The sequence below is a fragment of the Xiphophorus hellerii genome, chromosome 20 (assembly GCF_003331165.1).
Source record: "Xiphophorus hellerii strain 12219 chromosome 20, Xiphophorus_hellerii-4.1, whole genome shotgun sequence".
NCBI lineage: Eukaryota > Metazoa > Chordata > Actinopteri > Cyprinodontiformes > Poeciliidae > Xiphophorus > Xiphophorus hellerii.
Genome location: NC_045691.1, coordinates 2,916,474 through 2,934,495, shown reverse-complemented (window position 1 = coordinate 2,934,495; position 18,022 = coordinate 2,916,474). Strand labels below are relative to the sequence as shown.

The window sequence follows — 18,022 nt, the reverse complement described above, 5'->3', positions numbered from 1 at the left end:
GATTCACATATAAGCTTCAGTGACATCCCATCCCCAATCCATAGGGTTTATTATGACACTGGTCCACCCTTCACCAGCTTCAGTCTACAAGGTTTAGGAGTGTTTATAGGGATTTTTGATCATTCTTCCAGAAGCGCATTTGTGAGGTCACTTACTGATGTTGGACGAGAAGGCCTGGCTCTCAGTCTCTAATTCATCCCAAAGAGTTCTATCGGGTTGAGGTCAGGACTCTTAGAAATTTTCACAATACATTTTTGCGATAATTTTGATATTTTTTATTCTTTACCTAAAAATTAAAAGCATTAAAAAAACTATTACTATAACTATTAAAAACTAGCAAACACACTCTAAAAACTAATTAATGCCAACTGAATTCTGCCACAGAGATACGTTGAGCCTGGTGAACCTACATCCCGTTTTCTGCCTCTGACAGGTTTTCCTCCAGGATTGTCCTGATTTAGCTCCATCCATCTTCCTACAGCATGATGCTGCCGCTACCATGTTTCACCTTGGGGGTAGTGTGTTCAGAGTGATGTTTAATTTTGCATGTAAATCAAACACGATAAAGGTAAAAGAGAAATGACATCTGGAGAAAATCAGATTTTCCTTGACTAACCCAGGAATATATATTTGTCAACCAGTACTTACTTTGATGGATACATTTAAATAATATGCACTCTGCATGTATTTCATGCACATGCTATGGAAGGCATTGCCACCTGTTACCTTATGTTTTCTCATTTTTGAGTGTTTTTCATGTTGGAAATCTATAAAATCAATAAAAATATTTACTATAAAGCTTTTCAATTCTTTTATTTGTATTTTTATTCATAGATTTTCTAATGCAAAGAATTTATTGATCCAATGTGAAACACTCTAAAACAACCTCAGAAATCCATTATCTTTTCATTTTAATCTTTATCATCAGAGCATCAGTTTAAATCCAGAGGAATCAGCTCCACATCACCAGCTGTTGCATCTTTTCTGCTGAAGCTGCAGAGAAACTGAAGCATTTCAGTGGAAGCACGGATGAAGAACTCTGACTTGACCAAAACTTCTCCTGATCATTGATTCAAAAAAAAAGAAAACTTAACAGCAGCAGCCATGTTTCTACCTTCAGCCATTAGAGCGCTGCTACAAATGTACAAATTCTGATTTCAGCTTTTGCAGGATCAAGCCTGATGCAGCGATGAAGGTAATCAGATTAATTTTAGATAGATAATAAGAAGGTGACTCCATGAATCCTCCTCTATCCAACAGAACCTCAGGTTCTGACCTCATCATGCAACCTTTCTGCTCTTCCTGCAGTAAACTAACAGATTTGAAGCCATAAACAAAGCCTGGATGGTTTTTCAACAGATTTATGATTAAACCTGGGAACTAAAGACCAAACTTCCTGAAGGTTTGCTTCTGGAATGTTTCACCCATCTTCCTCCAGTAGTCCCAGTCTGCACCAGTTCAATACCAGTTGGTGCACGAGATCATGAAGCACATGTTGTCCACCACCCTGTTTCCGATCCTGCACTGAGGCAGCTCACCTGACGACTCTGAGGAGAACAACATTAATTCATCAGAAATAAACGTCTGAATTTTTCACATTTCTCTGTTTCTACCTTCAGCAGATTCAGCATCCTCAGGCTTCTTATGTTCTTCAGCTCCTCCTCTTCGCTCCTCATCCTCCTTCTCATGACTCTGACCTCCTCCCATCATCAATTTTCAAACCTGAGCAGAAAACCAGTTAATGCTAGGACTTTTATTCTGAAAATCCAGCAGATTGCTGCCCCCTATTGGAGCCACGAGTCACGCAGGTGGCACAATGAAGTCAAGAGTTAACTTCCTGTTTCCACCAACAGTTTGGTTTCCACTGCCATCCATCCCATAATAAGCTCTATGTAGCTGCCAAAACCAATTTTACATGAACTCAAACTGTTTTATTCTGACTGAAACACAGATTAGAAACTTTATGTAGAATATTTCATTAAAGTTAAATGCTCTGTGTGTGTGTGTGTGTGTGTGTGTGTGGGTGGGTGTGTGGGTGTGTGTGTGTGGGTGTGTGTGTGTGTGCGTGCGTGTGTGCGTGTGCGTACCTGGTCTTCATAAGTCACATACACTTGAAAATATTGTGTGTATCTCTGGGTCCCACAATTCACTTTGACATGAAATAACTGAGATATTATAGTTCTCATAAGTCACATAAAAATCTGATTTGATCAAAATTCTAGCTAAGATCTCCATTTGTCCTATTTTTGTCATACGTCTTTATGTTTCATGAAAACGCGTATGTGTGTGTGTGTGTGTGTGGGTGTGTGTGTGTGTGTGTGGGTGTGGGTGTGTGTGTGTGTAGGTGTAGGTGTGTGAACAGAGATGGACGGTGGGGATAGACAGGAAGTGGACAAGACGTCCTCTCCTCTCCTGGCTATCAGGTCGTCTTTGATCAGATCGGAGGAAGCAGATGATCGGGTCACCTTCCTCTTCTCAACACCGTCTCACAGTGGGAGGAAATGCATGCTGGGAAATTAAAATCAGTCTTCCTCCCTCCCGAACAGAACTTTTATGCTCTGCTGTTAGCTGTATTTATATTTATGTTACAGTGGAAAACTCAGAGAAGGTCACTAATCATTGTCTCCAAGTCAAGTCTCTAAATAATCAACATTTTATCATCAAATCTCCAACATCCAGGTCACCTCTGACCTTTAACCTTCGCTGCAGAACATTCTCTCCTCCTTTCACGATGGATTAAACTGAACATCTTCTCTAACTTCAGAATTGCTTCAGTCATGACCTTCGTCATCGTCCAGTCTCCTCCTCCTCCTCATTGTCTGATTAGATCAGATCGGTCTAAAAATAGCTCTATCCTCTCAGGTCCTGATGTTGTCTGTCCTCATCCATCCAGAACTGCACCATGTCTGAGACCCAGATTCAGCAGCAGGCTAGTTCTGCAAAACCACAGATGGTTGCCAGGTTTCGCTAAATGGGCAGTATCATGTAAAATCTACTTTTTTAGCTTTAAATTATGTCATAATGTTATTATCCCTCATCAAAAACCTACCCGGAGTGTTGACTGAATTATTTCCTACCCTTAAATCTCCTTTTCAATCATTCAGCTGGGCTAAATGCCCAGGTGGACCTAGCCCCGCCTTAGAGCCACAGCTCCTCCCACACTCAGCTCCTTCAGACTAGCCAGCAGCAATTAGCAAACACCTGGTGGAAACGAGCATTTGGTGAGCTCATTATAGGAGCTACTTCTTAGAGCAACGCTGGTAAAAGCGTTAAACGAGGAGCCATGTTGTGACAACTTCCTGAAGGTGGAGTTTCAGAAAGAGCAAGAGTTTTTAAAGAGACAGACCCAATTTCAAGGCATTAAATCACAAAGTCTAATTTTTTTAAAGTCATATTCAGTACGTATAACGACTGCAGGTAACACAGTAACATGACTCTGCTATAAAATGGCACTGTATGCCTGGAAAACACATAATACTGCACCTTTAAATATGTGCAGAGGGAAGAGATGAACAAGAAGAACCAGAAAACCCAACAGAAAAACAGGCGAGAGATTAAACCGACCCAAACCAAGTTGTTCTGATCCGAAAACAAAGTCAGAGAGAGTTTTAGGTAATAAAACAGAGGCAGAGGCACCCTGCAGGACATAATTTAGATTAATCATCTGTGAGAACTAATAATATTATTGATCTGGTGACAGCAGTGTGCGACAGACTGGCGACCTGTCCAGGTGACCCCACCTGGCACCAGCAGCCCTTCCGACACCCCTCAGGGTGTACAGAAAATGGATGGATGGTGACAGCAGTAAATGAACCCCATCCTGTTTGGACCTCCATATCTCAGCCATCCTTCCATCAGAGCCATCATTCAGAGTCAAACTGGGTCACAGGAACCTGGATTTTACCCGATCCAGTTACTATTCTAATCCAGTTTTTCCACAATCCCAGTTTAACTGGGGATTTTCCAGATTTCCCCTTGAATGTTCAGTTAAGAGTGATGATGATGGTTCTGACCCGGCAGAAAGTCTGGGTTGTTTTTCATTCATGCATGTTTCAGTGGCTGCATGAAATCTAGAGAAATGCGGGACGGTTTGCCGGTTGGAATGACCTCTGACCTCTTCATCAGTGCAGCCAGCCTGAACTCTACAGCTAAACTAAACCTGAACTGCTTTATTCTGAGGCTGTTAATCTGTTCTCTAGTGCGGGTTGTCCCCGCTGCTGCCCCCTACAGGACAGCCGGATCTGGGATCTGATCTGGAACAGAAATGAACGTCTTCCCACCTAATCGGCGCCTGGGGATCCGGGGAGGTCCGTGTCTCTGTCTGACGGCGGTTCCGATCAGTTTCCGATGTTTCCAGGCAGAGAATCTGCTCCGACGTGTCAGCTGAGAGGGCGGCTGCAGAGATCCTAGAGTGAGAGGAAGCATCACTCCGAGGCGTATACTAACATCTCTAGGAGTCTGAGCCAGATGAGTTCAGAACCAGATAGACGATAAAGTCTTTGCGATAAAGTAATATTGTTGTTTTGAGACCATTTTCAAGCAATATAATGCCATTGGCATAATAACTTAATATCAATAAACTTTAAATTCTAGTGATCATTTAACACTGAAACTGGGAGACATTTTAAATATCCAAAATAAATAAATAACAAAAACAAGAAATAAACAAAATTACCCTTAAAACGAAAAGAACAATGAAATTGTCTGTTGATTTAATGATTATTACGTGTCTGTCCCCCCGGTCAGCATTACTAGTCAGAGTGATGCCTCTTACGCTCTTCTACTGGTCTTTATTGCACCGAAGTGAAAAACAACAGGGCACCTTACGTCAGTGGAAGAGCCCTCTGTGATTGGCTGAGAGCGAGCAGCGTGAAGGTGGTTGCTATTCAGTTTATTAAACAAGAGGAGCCGCTCTGATTGGATTTATGGATTCACTCACTGATTGTTTAGAAAATACAGTCTGGAAATGTGAGAGCAACACCTGCTGGAGACAAACAGGAGCACAGGAACCAATAACATAATTTTAAAGTGTGAATCAGTCAGGAACTGGAAAACCAACTGGACAAACAGATGACAGTTAGCAGATAAGCATCTGGAAAGTCTGGTGTAGATGTAGTTTGGTTTCCATGGAGACCAGTGATAGAGGCATGCAGTAGAAGTGCGCAATATGCATGTTTTGGTATCAATCTGATGCAAAGTAAGTGCAAAATCAATATATAAATACAGTAGTTTATAACATAACAAACAGAGACAGTAGAAAAACAAAACAAATTTTTCCTAAAAAAAAAAAAAAGCTATATAAATATAGAGAGTTTTAGATCAACTTAAAACAGATTTTTTTTCTTTGACAGATTTGAGAAATTACAATGTAAAAATAAAATTACATTTTAAGAATGAATCTGAAACTAATCGGCCCAATGCTGACAATGACTTGGTATCGATGTTATCGCTACAATCCTGGAAAATGCATATAAAAAAATAAAGAATATAAAAAATAATATAACAAATAATTAGAACAATATACATGTTTTAAAATAGAATAATTAAAATTACTTTACATTTGTAAGTGATGTAATGAAAACAAAAATGAAATTAATATATACAAATTAAAAATACAAAACACAAGGATTCTTCGGAAACAAATGGGCAAAAGTTACTCGGGAAAAAAAACTATAGATAAATAAAAAGGAGACAAATATAAAAATCTGAACCTTTAAAGAATAAAATAAAGAAGATCTCTGTGTTTTATAACGGACATACCAAATATTTGACTCGTAGCACATAAATAGTTCGACGCACCATACGCGCTACGTCACTACGGGAACCCCGAAGCGGAAGTCAACACGTGGGGTTGAAGGTAGGAGCCGCCGCGAGCTAGCTTAAGGTTCTTATTAGTTCCCAGAGCGCGCGAGGCTGCTGGATCACCTGATAATAACTTTAATTTCTGCTCCTGTTTAAGAAAAGAACGGTTTTGTTTCTCCTGGAGCTGAACGTTCTCCTTCATCCTCCTCCTCCTCCTCCTCTTCATCATGGCTGTCAGAGCCTCCTTCGAGAAGAACAACGAGATCGGCTGCTTCGCCAAACTCACCAACACCTACTGCCTCGTGGCCATCGGAGGCTCCGAAAACTTCTACAGGTGGGTCCCCACCTGCCGCGCACGCGCTTCGGTTCTGACAGCAGTCAAACATCTGGGCGAAGCGGCTAATCCCGGAGTTCTGACTGGGAGGCAACAACAGACTAGCACCAACCAGCAGCGGTACCAGGTGACCCAGCTGGGCTGAACCAGAAGAACCAGAGCAGAAACCAGTTCTTCGAGCTGTCTGGGTCAGAACTAGACTGGATCAGAACTCCTGCTAACATCCAGAAACTTTGGCCCCGTTCAAAACTATGATGAGAGGCTAACTAGCCTCATTCAATTCAGTTTGTTTACATAGCGTCAATTAATAAATGTCATCTCGATGCACTTGAGCAATAAAAGTTTGTATGCATGTGGTGACAGTGGAGAGGAAAACAGGAAGAAAACTGAACAAGGAGTAGGTACTCTCTCGTTCACCCAGGGCCTGGAGCTGGCCCCTGGGTGGGCCGGTCTCCTGCAACTTTTTATAAACTAATTATAAGTAACTGAATCTCTACTTCAACACACCCGAGTCAAATAATGAGGTCATTAGCAGGATTCTGACTGCACTTAGGAGGTGATTCAGCTATTGGATTAAAGTGTGTTGGACCAGGGAGACGTCTACGACACCACATTGCAGGACACCGGCCCTCGAGGACCAGGATTGCCCACCCCTGATCTGGTTGAAAGTAAAAAGTCCTCCAGGAAGGAATCACAGGCACATCAGAAAAGTAACTGAGAGTAAACAAAGGGTGAACAGCAAATTATGGAAATCGGAGAGTAGTAGAAGAAGAAAATGAGAAGTGGTCAGTTTGTCCTCCAGCAGATAAGCCACATAGACGGATCGGGAGAATTGTTTTTCTGGACTGGATCTAAAATTAATAAATTCATTTCACAATAAAATTTATTTACTGTGAAAACAATAAAAGTGACAATTAAACTTCTTTAAGTGAAACAGAACTATGACTCTTCAAAAACATCCAAATATGAGTTTTCCTGCAGGAGGAAATGGCTCTGACTGGACGATTCGGAAGCTCCTATTGGTCCAAAGAGCAGCCAATCAGAACTCATGGTGGTAGCTCTGCTAGTTTGCAAAATGGCTACAGCAAAAGTTTGGAGAAAACACCAGAGATGGCTAGTTGTTCAATAATTAATGTTTTTAAAATGGTTTCTTGCATTGAGTATTCACTACTGAATCAGTGTTTAATCACAATAATGTACTTTTTGAGTTCTGCACCTAAAAATTAACCTGAGTATAAAAAAATTAAAACTACTACTATAACTAATAAAAACTAGCAAACACTCTCTTATAAACTAATTATAAGTAACTGAATTAGACAAACAAAAAGTCAGAATGAAATGAAACTAAACTATAATGAAAACGTAGAACTGCTGTAACCCTGGTTTGTGTTTTCAGCGTGTTTGAAGGCGAGCTGTCAGAAACCATCCCCGTGGTTCACGCCTCCATCGCCGGATGTCGGATCATCGGCAGGATGTGTGTCGGTGAGTGGAGCCTCTTCCTCGTTACAAGGAAGAGGCTCCCTGGTCTGCTAACGAGCCTCTCCTCTTCCTCCTTGTCTTCATCAGGGAACCGCCATGGCCTGCTGGTGCCCAACAACACGACTGACCAGGAGCTGCAGCACATCAGGAACTCCCTGCCGGACGCCGTGCGGATCCAGCGGGTCGAGGAGCGGCTGTCTGCGCTGGGCAACGTGGTGGCCTGCAACGACTACGTGGCGCTTGTCCACCCGGACCTGGACCGGGTGAGAGCCGGTCCTCAGGAGTAGGGCTTGACGATATGACCACAAACCGTACCAAGATATAAGCGTTTCTTATCAGTTAGGATCAATAATTATTGATTAGTTTTTGGTCTTAAATATCTGAATTGCTGCCAGACTGGTGATGTGATCTTTCCTGTTCCACAGTTTTCACTCCACACCGTTGGTTTTTATTTTTAAGCAGTTATGAGGCGAAACATGAAACTGCTGTTGCGCAACTTACTCAACAGGTTGTTGCTAGGTTGTCCTAGAGTAACCAAAGAGTAACCACTCTTTGGTTACTCTAGGTAACCAAAGAGTGAGTGAAAGAGTTAGTTGATTCCTCCAAACGTTAACCCTGCTTTGAGAGGGTTAGTGGCTAAAGTCTTTCCTCTGCCTACATTCCCCAGAATGCTGTGCAATTCTAGATCGGAGTTCACTGAAATTATACATAGTCCCCATAAATCTGAACAGAAAGTTTTCCATGCCACTGAACCGCCATCTTGGTAGGCAAGCGCAGCATGAAGCGTAGATGAACCCAACAAAAAGAAACGCATTACCAATGTGCAAGAGAAAGACATAGCAATAAAAACTCTGCTGTATGTAGGTCTGTCACAATAACAAATTCTTCTGGATGATCATTTGTTCCAGAAGTTAACACGGTCTCTTATTAGACCATGTTTAAATAAATATAATGGTAATGGCATAATAATGCAACAACCCATTCTCAAAACTTAATAAACTTTAAATTCTAATGAACATTGAACTCTGGAACTGGAAGACAATTTAAATACCCAAAATAAAATAAACAAAACAAACAAATAAAATAAATTATTAAGTCTCTGTAAACAAAATTACCCTCAAATAAATGGCTAGTTGAGACCAAAGTACCAGGCTGAAGACTTTATCATCCTGTTTTTGGTAGAAAGAGAAAAACGCTAAATCATGCAAATGAAAGTTATTGATATTGTTGTATTTTATCATGTGATTTATTTATTGCTTATTGTGACAGGCCAAGCTGTATGAGAGAGAGAATGAGATTTAGTTACGGTTACCTACCAAGATGTCTGTCAGCTACAAAGTTCCCGGTAGTACGATGTCACATGAGAACTATGTATTGAATATTATATCAGACGTATTATCTGTCGATATTGATCATGTTTCTATGGCGATATATATTTTTATTGATTTCTTGCCCAGCCCTACTGATGAGTTACTCCTCCATGTTGTCCTCCTCTGCCTCAGGAAACGGAGGAGATCCTGGCCGACACGCTGAAGGTGGAGGTGTTCCGTCAGACGGTGGCCGAGCAGGTTCTGGTCGGGTCCTACTGTGCCTTCAGCAACCAGGGCGGCCTGGTCCACCCCAAGACGTCCATCGAGGACCAGGATGAGCTGTCGTCCCTGCTGCAGGTCCCCCTGGTGGTGAGTCCCGGTCCGCTGGCCCGGTTCTGGGCTCAGTGGAACCAGAGCCGCTAGTAACAGTGGGTTTGGTGTGCAGGCCGGCACAGTGAACCGGGGCAGCGAGGTGATCGCGGCGGGGATGGTGGTCAACGACTGGTGCGCGTTCTGCGGCCTGGACACCACGAGCACGGAGCTGTCCGTCATCGAGAGCGTGTTCCGGCTCAGCGAGGCGGCGCAGGCGTCCGCCATCGCCACCAGCATGAGGGACTCGCTCATCGACAGGTCAGGCCATCCACACTTATCAGATTATTGTTTTTAATATAGATCAACTTTGTGTTCCTTTTATTGCAATAAATCTCAGTAAAAACATTGAAGATTGGAGCAAAATGTTGAAGTTTAAACTTGGGACTTTAACACGTTAAAATTTTATGCGGAATTCTTGGCATTTTATATTTTCAGTCAACAATACAAAGTTGGAACTTCAAAAAGTAGAAATACCGTCTTTTTTTTTCTCATATACCAACTTAGAACAGTTTGGGAGAGAAAGGGTAAAATAAAACACTGGTGCATACTGGTATAAACATCTGTATTATTTAGACTGGAGTGTCCAAACGTTCTGCAACAAGGGTCACAACTCTGAAATTAAAAGCAGCTGCAGGCTGCAAATATAAATTAATTCATTTTGATATAAAAAAAGCAAAACCAATTCTTTTGTTAAAAAACATATTTTAAAACCTACCAATTTATAGATAATTTTTATATTCTAGGCTATAAGAACGCAATATAAATTCCTCTTTTTCTTTTAAAAGCCTCTGATTTAGCAAAGTGTGGCTCAATTTCACTTTTGACTAAATATGTACTATCAAAGTAAAATGAAAGCAAAAATGTGGTTTATAAAAGATGAATAGTTTGTGTTTAAGTTTTTCATTTTAGGATTATTCAAATTTATCTGCATTGCTTCACTTTAATTTGTTTTAAGCCTTTCACCATCAGTGTGACGAAATAAAGCTGTGCTATTCTTGAATTATGGACAAGGGCCACAGATAATGATTTCAAGGGCCATATTTTGAACATCCCTGATTTATACTGGGGGTGAGAAACACGCATACCAAAAAGCACAAATAGGCTGATTAATACAACATCTCTACAAAATCTGGCTCCATAAATGAATAAAAACTTTTCTTAAAATGAATTGCTTGTATATCTTATTTACAATATCTATCCAGTCTGAAATTGTGGGGGAATGTGGGAGCAGTAAACGTCTTGCAGGCTAATGTAAAAATTGTAAATAAATATTTATCAGGCTGTCTGACCAGGAAATCACAAGTCCCCATTTACATACAGTTTCCAGCCGGAACCTTTGTTTTCGAGTGTTTCTGGTACACCTGTTAGCGTGACGCACAAGCGACATTAGCTAATAGATGGACGACAAAGCTGCTTCTCTCGACCCATTGGGGTTTAGTTTTTTAAAATCATTCTGATGGGATGCTGGAAATGAGTATTTTTCGAGTTATGCTGAAAGGAGTTAGCATATGAGCGAATATAAAGCTGGATGGTTATTGTGCCAATATCTTTAAAAGGCTTGCTTTTAACTGATCTTTTATCATTTGATTTTTTTAGCTGATGTATAACAGAAGGTAAAAAATAAAAATACATTACCGGCTAATACACCAATATTAATGCTACACTCAAAACATAAATTTTGATTATTAGCGGATCATTTTAATGCTGCACTCAAAAATTATGTTCACTTCTCTACATTTTATCAACCAAAGAAAAAACAACGCATGTCTGACTTCCGAATACATAAATACTTACAATGAAGAATATCTTCCTACGTATGAAGCGTAAGCGTAAAGTTGGAGCCGTTTATTTTCTCGGCCTAAATTCATGGTTCCCATGGTTACCAGAGAAGTTTACACCAAAGCTAGTTTGCTGCTAAGAGCTCTCACTCTGTCTTTTTTTTTTTTTGTTGCAAATACGACAGACAGTAACACAGATGTCACACTGTTATTAAATTTCAAATCTAAACTTTACCCATTCTTAGCATAAATTTAGTCATACAATTTGCTAACTATGAACTTATACTTCCACTATAAACTTATTTACATTGGACCAAATGGCAACACAGGTAGAATAACACTTTTTCAGCAATCTGATGGCTGGAGAACAGATTAAAATTTGTTGCTGTGGGGCGTGCTGTGGTGGCGCAGGGGGTTAGCACGCCCCACGTTTGGAGGCCTTAGTCCTCGACGCGGACGTCGCGGGTTCGACTCCCGGTCCCGACGACCTTTGCCGCATGTCTTCCCCCCTCTCCTCACCCTCCTTCCTGTCTGCCTACTGTGGAAAAAATACGAGCCACTAGCGCCGCAAAAACTCTTCGGAGAAAAAAAAAAAAATTTGTTGCTGTGTTCATATCTATTTAATCAATAATTTAGCGGCAAGATGTTTGAATTGAAAATGTTGCTTATTTTGTTGATTAAAATGCAACCTCCACATGCTGAAACTGTGACCTGCTCCACCTACATCCCAGTCTGGCTAAAGCTGAGGATCTCCTGTTTCCAGACTCAAACAGCCATGTTTTCTACTATAACCAGCTGGATTATTCTGGTTTATTCATATTTAAGTCATTGATTTCCTGTTTCCCCTCAGCATGGCGTAAGAAGCTGCCGCCTCAGTTTGCTGCCATCACGAAGCTCCGCCCCCTAAAGCAGCTGGACCTCATTCAGAAACATCTCCGCCTTTTTTCAACCACATAAACCAGATCAGAGACGTTGGAGCCTCCAGTCAGGTGGAGGCCACCTTGATGAGCCGAGACTCATTCAGATGAATCGGTCTGTAGGTTTCTAAGCTGATTGGACCTGGATCCACTTTCTGATTCTGTCGGCTCTGCAGGAGGAACAAAGTGCAGAAAGCTGTGTTTCTGTCAGGAGACACTCAATATGTTGGATGTTTTATGTGTAAAATAAAACTGACTGCTCTCTTTTCGTCTGACTGAGTGTCCTTTACTGCATTTTAATCAAATGTTTTGGAAGAATGACTATAAACTGGCTTGTTCAGGTTTTCAGACTAAAGTTATTTTGGTTTTCTTGCATGAAACAAAATTTCATTTGAATAAAATTTTCTTCAGAAATTCAAGCAAAAACAGATTAATGCATTAAATCTTGTGCTAAAATTATTAATTGCAAATTTCCAGCAAAAATTTGTCAATATTGGGCTTAGGTGATACTAACGCCCACCTGCAGGTGGCAGTATTTCTCTGCTCTAAGGTGGCAGTATTTCTCTGCTGTAGGTTTTAAGTGACCCAAGACTGTCAAATTTGGTGGCGCCATCTTCTGACCAAAAGCAGGATCTGCAGTTTTGTGTAAAAATTAAACCTCCAAACATTACAAAGTTTCTATGTTTTTATTTACTGGCAAACGCTCTGAGTCAACTCGCAGCAATGCATCTATGTACACCAGCTGAAAACAGCGACACCTGGTGGAAGCCTAGAGAAAAACACGGTGATACAGGTTGATTATATGACGCACACTTTGCTTTACATACATATGTTAATGTTTTTGGTTTGAAAAAAAAAAAACATCTAATAAAGACTTTAATAGTTAAAAGAAAACAATTATTTATGGCATAAAATCTGTTAACATTTCTATAAAAAAGTGAAAACATGCAGGGTTTGTAGTGCAGAACCAAACGTTTTCTATAAATTCCTGCTAAAGAAGGCAGACTGGGAGAAGTACAAAAAAAGATGATTATTACAAACAACCTAAAAGAAACGAGCCTCATTTTACTGATTTATGTGCAAAACAAAAAGCTCATTCAGTTCCTACACTAAACCGATTTCTCTGTTGAACGTTGTAGTGTTTCTACTGACCAGCAGGAGGCGCCGCCCTCCTGTCCTCTAACAGTGGCTCCTTCTCCTCCTCCCTGAAGCTGCAGCGTCACTCTGCTCTGAACACTAAGAACTACGTCCGGCCCTGAATGCAGCGCGAGGCTTTCGCTGCTCCTGGGAACCTACGGCGCTAGAAGCTGGGATGTTGTGCTTACAGCTGAGTGAGGGCGGAAATATTGCACATCGGGGTCAAAGGTTAAGCTCCATGTTGGCTGTAAATAAAACTAAGAGTTCAGTTAAAAGGGGTTAAAATGAGCCAGAAATGCATGTTTAGTGTTTGAGACGACGCCTTTACATTCTCTAACGTGATTGGTCAGTTTGTGGTCTTTCAAAATAAGAGCTCTCTGCCTGTGTGTGGAGAAACAGCAGAGCGCACTCTGCAGCCGTCTGCAGCTTGTGTTGAATGAACTGAATAAACTAAAGAGTCTGAAGGTGGAGAGGACATCCCATCCTTCTCTTCCTCCTCCTCTTCCTCCCTAGCAGCCGAAGGTCTCCTGCGAGGCGTACACCATGTAGAGGAAGCCGTCCTCGTCCCGCTCCTGCTCATAGATCTCAGAGATGGGGGTGGACACGGACACCATGCTGTGCTGGTTGACCAGCAGGAAGAAGGCCTGGGTGGGGTTCAGCTGCAGCCGACGCCTGGCGGGGAGGAAGAGGAGGAGGAAGAGGTTGAGCTTCATCACTTCATAATGATGCTAACTTCCTGCAGCTTCACAGTAAACAACCAGACTGAATCCAAACCTTCATTATTTAATGATAAAGCAATTTAGAGGCAGAAGACGCTGAAAATCCTGAGCAGGGAGTTGAAAAGTAAGGAAAGTATTTTTTAATGATTATCTTCAACTGTGACTCAGTAGCTGCGTTTCCAACTGTCATACAAGTTTCAAGGGGCACTATTCTGTGCTTTCCAGGTATTTTATAGAACAATAAAGTAACTATGTTACCTAAAAATGCTGAATATAACAAATATATTAATATATATTCTTGATTTAGTGCCTTGAAATTAGACCTCTGTCACATTCAGAGGTGGAACAAATTTGAATTGTTTGGCAGTAACAGATCATAGTTTGGACTTTCAAACTGCTCGAAAATAGTAAAAAAAAAAGTCAGGTTGGGTTGGTGAGGTGTGAATGCTAAGCTAACTCTGGTCCTCTAAACCTCTGGGTTCGGTTGAAGCGAACTCCAACCGCTAAAATCTGACGCCTCCATTTTTGTTTCCATTTAGTGAAGAAGGAAGTTGCGCTCAGCGTCTTCAGAGGGTTTTGTATCGTTTCCTTCAGTGGTTCTTGGTGCAGCGCCCCCACAGGTCAGGAGGGGAACAACTTTTTCAATTACTTTGAAATGTTCGACAGTGCAGTGACGTTTTCTCTAGTTTCCGGTTTGCTATGCCGGAGTTCGGTGTTTTCATCATCAACCTTTAATTTCACTCAAGTAAATAAATCCATGTTTGACTAAAACAGTTTCTGTGCACCAGGACAATAAAAACCAGCTGAGTTTTAATCTCAGTGTTCTGGAGCAGCAGACGATGTTTACCTGATGATCTTCACCAGCTCACTCATGTTGACGTGATCAGGAACCAGGAACTTGGTCTTGTCCAGAACAGGAAGCTGTTTCTCCCCCTTGTACCGCTCGATGATCACCTACAGGGGGCGAACAGGAGCAGGAAAGATCCTGACAGTTCAATCCATCCAGGCAAATATTCACAGCAACTTTAAATAACACTTCTTGCCCATCAGTAGAGATGATAAGAAAAGCTTCTGGTCTGAATTATAGAAGCAGTTTTTTGCTTATTAAATCTGTAAATAAAGAAAATAAATGTTCGTCATAAAATAAGGCAAAAAAAAAGCTTTTACCAAATTTTTTTCTCCTTTAAATTGACAGATTTGATCAAATTGATCCTGTATAATTAACTGAAAAAAAATATGAGGATGAAATTTTTTCAAATTACTCCTTAACCAAAAGGAGAGACTGGATTTACTGTTTTTTTTCCTCTCCACTGTCGCCACATGCGTGCTCAGTCAGAGGCACCGCTGTACCGTCAACGACTCAATACTCTGCTGGGTTCCAGTAGATAGGAACATTTTAATTGTAATAATTAATTAAACTTATAAAAAGAATAAATTGGAATTAATGTGAAATTTATTTATTTTTTCTTCACCTCAAGACATTATTTGTGAATCACTGTTTAAGAAATATACATATCAATTTCTTTTTAAACAATAAATAATCTAAAACATCAGCTAAAACATCCATTACTAGAGGAGTTCTGGGTAGAACAGATTTACAGATAATGCCTTTTTATCGCATAATTAAGTATCTACTTTACCTTCAGTTGTTATAAAAATACCAAATATAAAAAATATGATTTAAAAGAAATTTGATTTCGGAATTTAATGCCGTGAAATTGGGAGTCTGTCTCTTTAAGAAGCTCCTGCTCTTTCAGGAAGTCATCCCAACATGGCTCCTCTATTAACCCTTTAACGTTTTTACCAGCGTTGCTCTGAGCAGCAGCTCCTACAATGAGCTCAGCAGTTCCACCAGGTGTTTGCTAATTGCTCCTGGCTAGTCTGAAGGAGCTGCACCTCTAAGGCGGGGCTAGGTCCAACTGAGCGCTTTGCACAGCTGAATGGTTGCCATGGCAATTAAAGAAGTTCTCAAACATATATGAAAGAATCAAAGCAACACTCCAGGTCTGTTTTTGATGAGAAAATAACACAACATGATGTAAAGCTAAAAAAGTTGATTTTACACAATATTGCCCGTTTAAATGCTGAATGTTTTTATTTTTGTGCAGTTTTTGCTTCATTACTGCTCTGACTGTTTTGTTCTTTCAGTAAATTGACTTTTTATAGTCTATTTATGACACTTAACGATTTATTGATTACTAATTTAGTGTCAGTTCTACTTATGTCCTGCGTTTTCAGCCTAGCTTAAAATGAGGCGTCTGACTCCCTGCTGCTGAATCAGACAGATGCAAACGGACACTTCAAGGTTCTGTTCTGATTCCGATCAGACGGCCCGATTCAGGATCAATCCGAGAGGCGAGACGAGGACTTACGGGAATCTTGTTGGGATGCTGCTCCCGGATCTGCTGCACCTCTTTGCACCGATCGGCTGCGGATGGAAAGCAGGAGGGGTCAAACCGAGGTTCTGAGCCCAGTAGAACCATTAGAAACATTTCAGTCAGAACCAGCTGCTTCCTCCTCAGAACTCATCAAACCAGTCAGAAAACATTTAATACCCAATGCCCCATAAACACATCAGGCTAGGGTCAAAGGTCAGGAAAACTCTGGAATCTGAATGGGCTCTTTGTTCTGGTTCCACTGCAGCAGATTCAGGTGGGTCGGATCAGAACCATCAGATTAATATGAATAGACAATATATCTGATAGAATATTAAATAATTTCACTGAACTCAATTTCCCAGAACCGCAAAGCATTCTGGGAGATGTAGGCAGAGAAACCCTTCCCACTGTTTGATGGGATAAAATCAGGATAAATTCTGGGTTTATTTTCTAAATTATTAAAACCAGGATGAAAAATAACAAAAAGTGGAAAAATAAACAAGGAATTAAACTTAGAAATAAATTTTAAAAAAGATTGTTTAAATAAAACTAATAAAACGAATTAAGTGATGAACAAAAAATCTAAATAAAATTGGGATTAAACTACAGTTAAACCGTAAAAGTGAACACACACATTAAACCGAGCCTTTCTGACCCGACCCGGTCTGTGGACGCTGCCAGGTCCAGTTTTAAACCCAGATGGGATCATTTAATTTTATCCCAGCAAGTAAACAAACCGCCTGGACTCTGGACCGGAACCTGGATCAGCTGTCCAGCCTCCATGTTCCTGTCAACTGATAAAACAAAACAAAAACAAATTAGCATCCTGAACACAGAAACTGAGGCGGTTCTGCTGGGTTCTGAGTCCCGTTCAAGTCCGACTCTAAAACCTGAGTCTAGCTGACCTTTAACCCCTGCAGTTCCTCCGGTTCTGCTGTTTTCCTCTGGATCAGGCCCATTATGCAATTATGAGAGTCTGGGCTCCTCCCAGTCCGAACTGGGCCCCTCCACCAGAATCGGATTACAGCCGAACCACAGAACACGCGTGACGGGATCAAGTTTCAGCACATGTTTTTCACCTACCCAGTAAACACTGAGCGGAACCAGTGGTCCAGTTGTTTTAGCCTCTCTGGTTCTGGTGGTACCGCTGGGTCCGGGCCTGGTGTCATACTGACCCAGATGGCTGTTAGCCTTCAAACCGAACCTTAAAGCACCAGAACCCATTTATATCCTCTTATGCTTTACGCTTAAAACGGTTCTGGTGGTTCATTTGGACCTCCGGGGGGGCTTTACGCTGAGTCCCCGCTCAGCCTGGAGCCTCTAACGGCCACAGCAACGCATCCCCCCCGGCCTACAGGCACCCACCACCGGGCTCGGGCCCGCCGGCCGGGCTCCGGGCCGCCGTCTTACCGAAGGTCCTCCGCTGCTTGAAAGGTCTGTCGGACGGCATGGCTGCTGCAGATGAGTCCGAAAGAAGGGGCTGTAGCTCGGCGTCCGCTGCTCTCCGGGGTCCGTCTGCGGATCAGCGGCTGCTCCGGACAAACAAAGCCTGGAAAGTTGTGAGGTCATCAGTGGATCTTAAAGGGGACGTGCATCTTTTATTCCTGGAGGATGAGGCGAAGTCCAGCTGCTGCCCAAGCTTTTCTGGGGCCATAAAGTAGATTTTCACTTTGGGTCCCCAACCCAATACATAGATCTCATGTGAAGTCACACTTATGTGAACTTGTAATTGACAGTTGCTATGACAACAACAAAGCCACAAGCCTAGAATTAGCTTTAGCCTCGTGTCTGTCTAA

At 41.5% G+C, this 18,022-nt stretch overlaps 2 protein-coding genes and 1 long non-coding RNA gene across 4 annotated transcripts; 1 reads left to right on the top strand and 2 right to left on the bottom strand.

Annotated features, from left to right (window-relative positions):
* Positions 1–796: 796 nt before the first annotated feature.
* On the bottom strand, positions 797–4,690 carry LOC116711160 (uncharacterized). 2 transcript variants are annotated; one of them, XR_004337175.1, is made up of 4 exons: positions 4,676–4,690; positions 4,281–4,406; positions 1,614–1,722; positions 797–1,547 (listed from the first exon to the last, which is right to left on the bottom strand). It is a non-coding gene; the product is annotated as an uncharacterized LOC116711160 (long non-coding RNA). The 2 variants fall into 2 exon arrangements; XR_004337173.1 differs by lacking the exon at positions 4,676–4,690 and having other exon boundaries at positions 4,281–4,451.
* Positions 4,691–5,741: 1,051 nt separating this feature from the next.
* Positions 5,742–12,260, top strand: eif6 (eukaryotic translation initiation factor 6). Its single transcript, XM_032550541.1, has 7 exons — positions 5,742–5,857; positions 5,960–6,136; positions 7,533–7,618; positions 7,703–7,878; positions 9,118–9,294; positions 9,371–9,555; positions 11,926–12,260. The coding sequence occupies exons 2-7, from the start codon at positions 6,030–6,032 to the stop codon at positions 11,933–11,935; spliced, it is 741 nt and encodes a 246-aa protein (XP_032406432.1). The 5' UTR covers positions 5,742–5,857; positions 5,960–6,029; the 3' UTR covers positions 11,936–12,260.
* A 402-nt stretch (positions 12,261–12,662) lies between these two features.
* Positions 12,663–17,805, bottom strand: map1lc3a (microtubule-associated protein 1 light chain 3 alpha). The gene is made up of 4 exons (XM_032550542.1): positions 17,637–17,805; positions 16,221–16,276; positions 14,696–14,802; positions 12,663–13,801 (listed from the first exon to the last, which is right to left on the bottom strand). Exons 1-4 carry the CDS (start codon positions 17,674–17,676, stop codon positions 13,639–13,641), a joined length of 366 nt encoding a protein of 121 aa, XP_032406433.1. The 5' UTR covers positions 17,677–17,805; the 3' UTR covers positions 12,663–13,638.
* Positions 17,806–18,022: the final 217 nt, after the last annotated feature.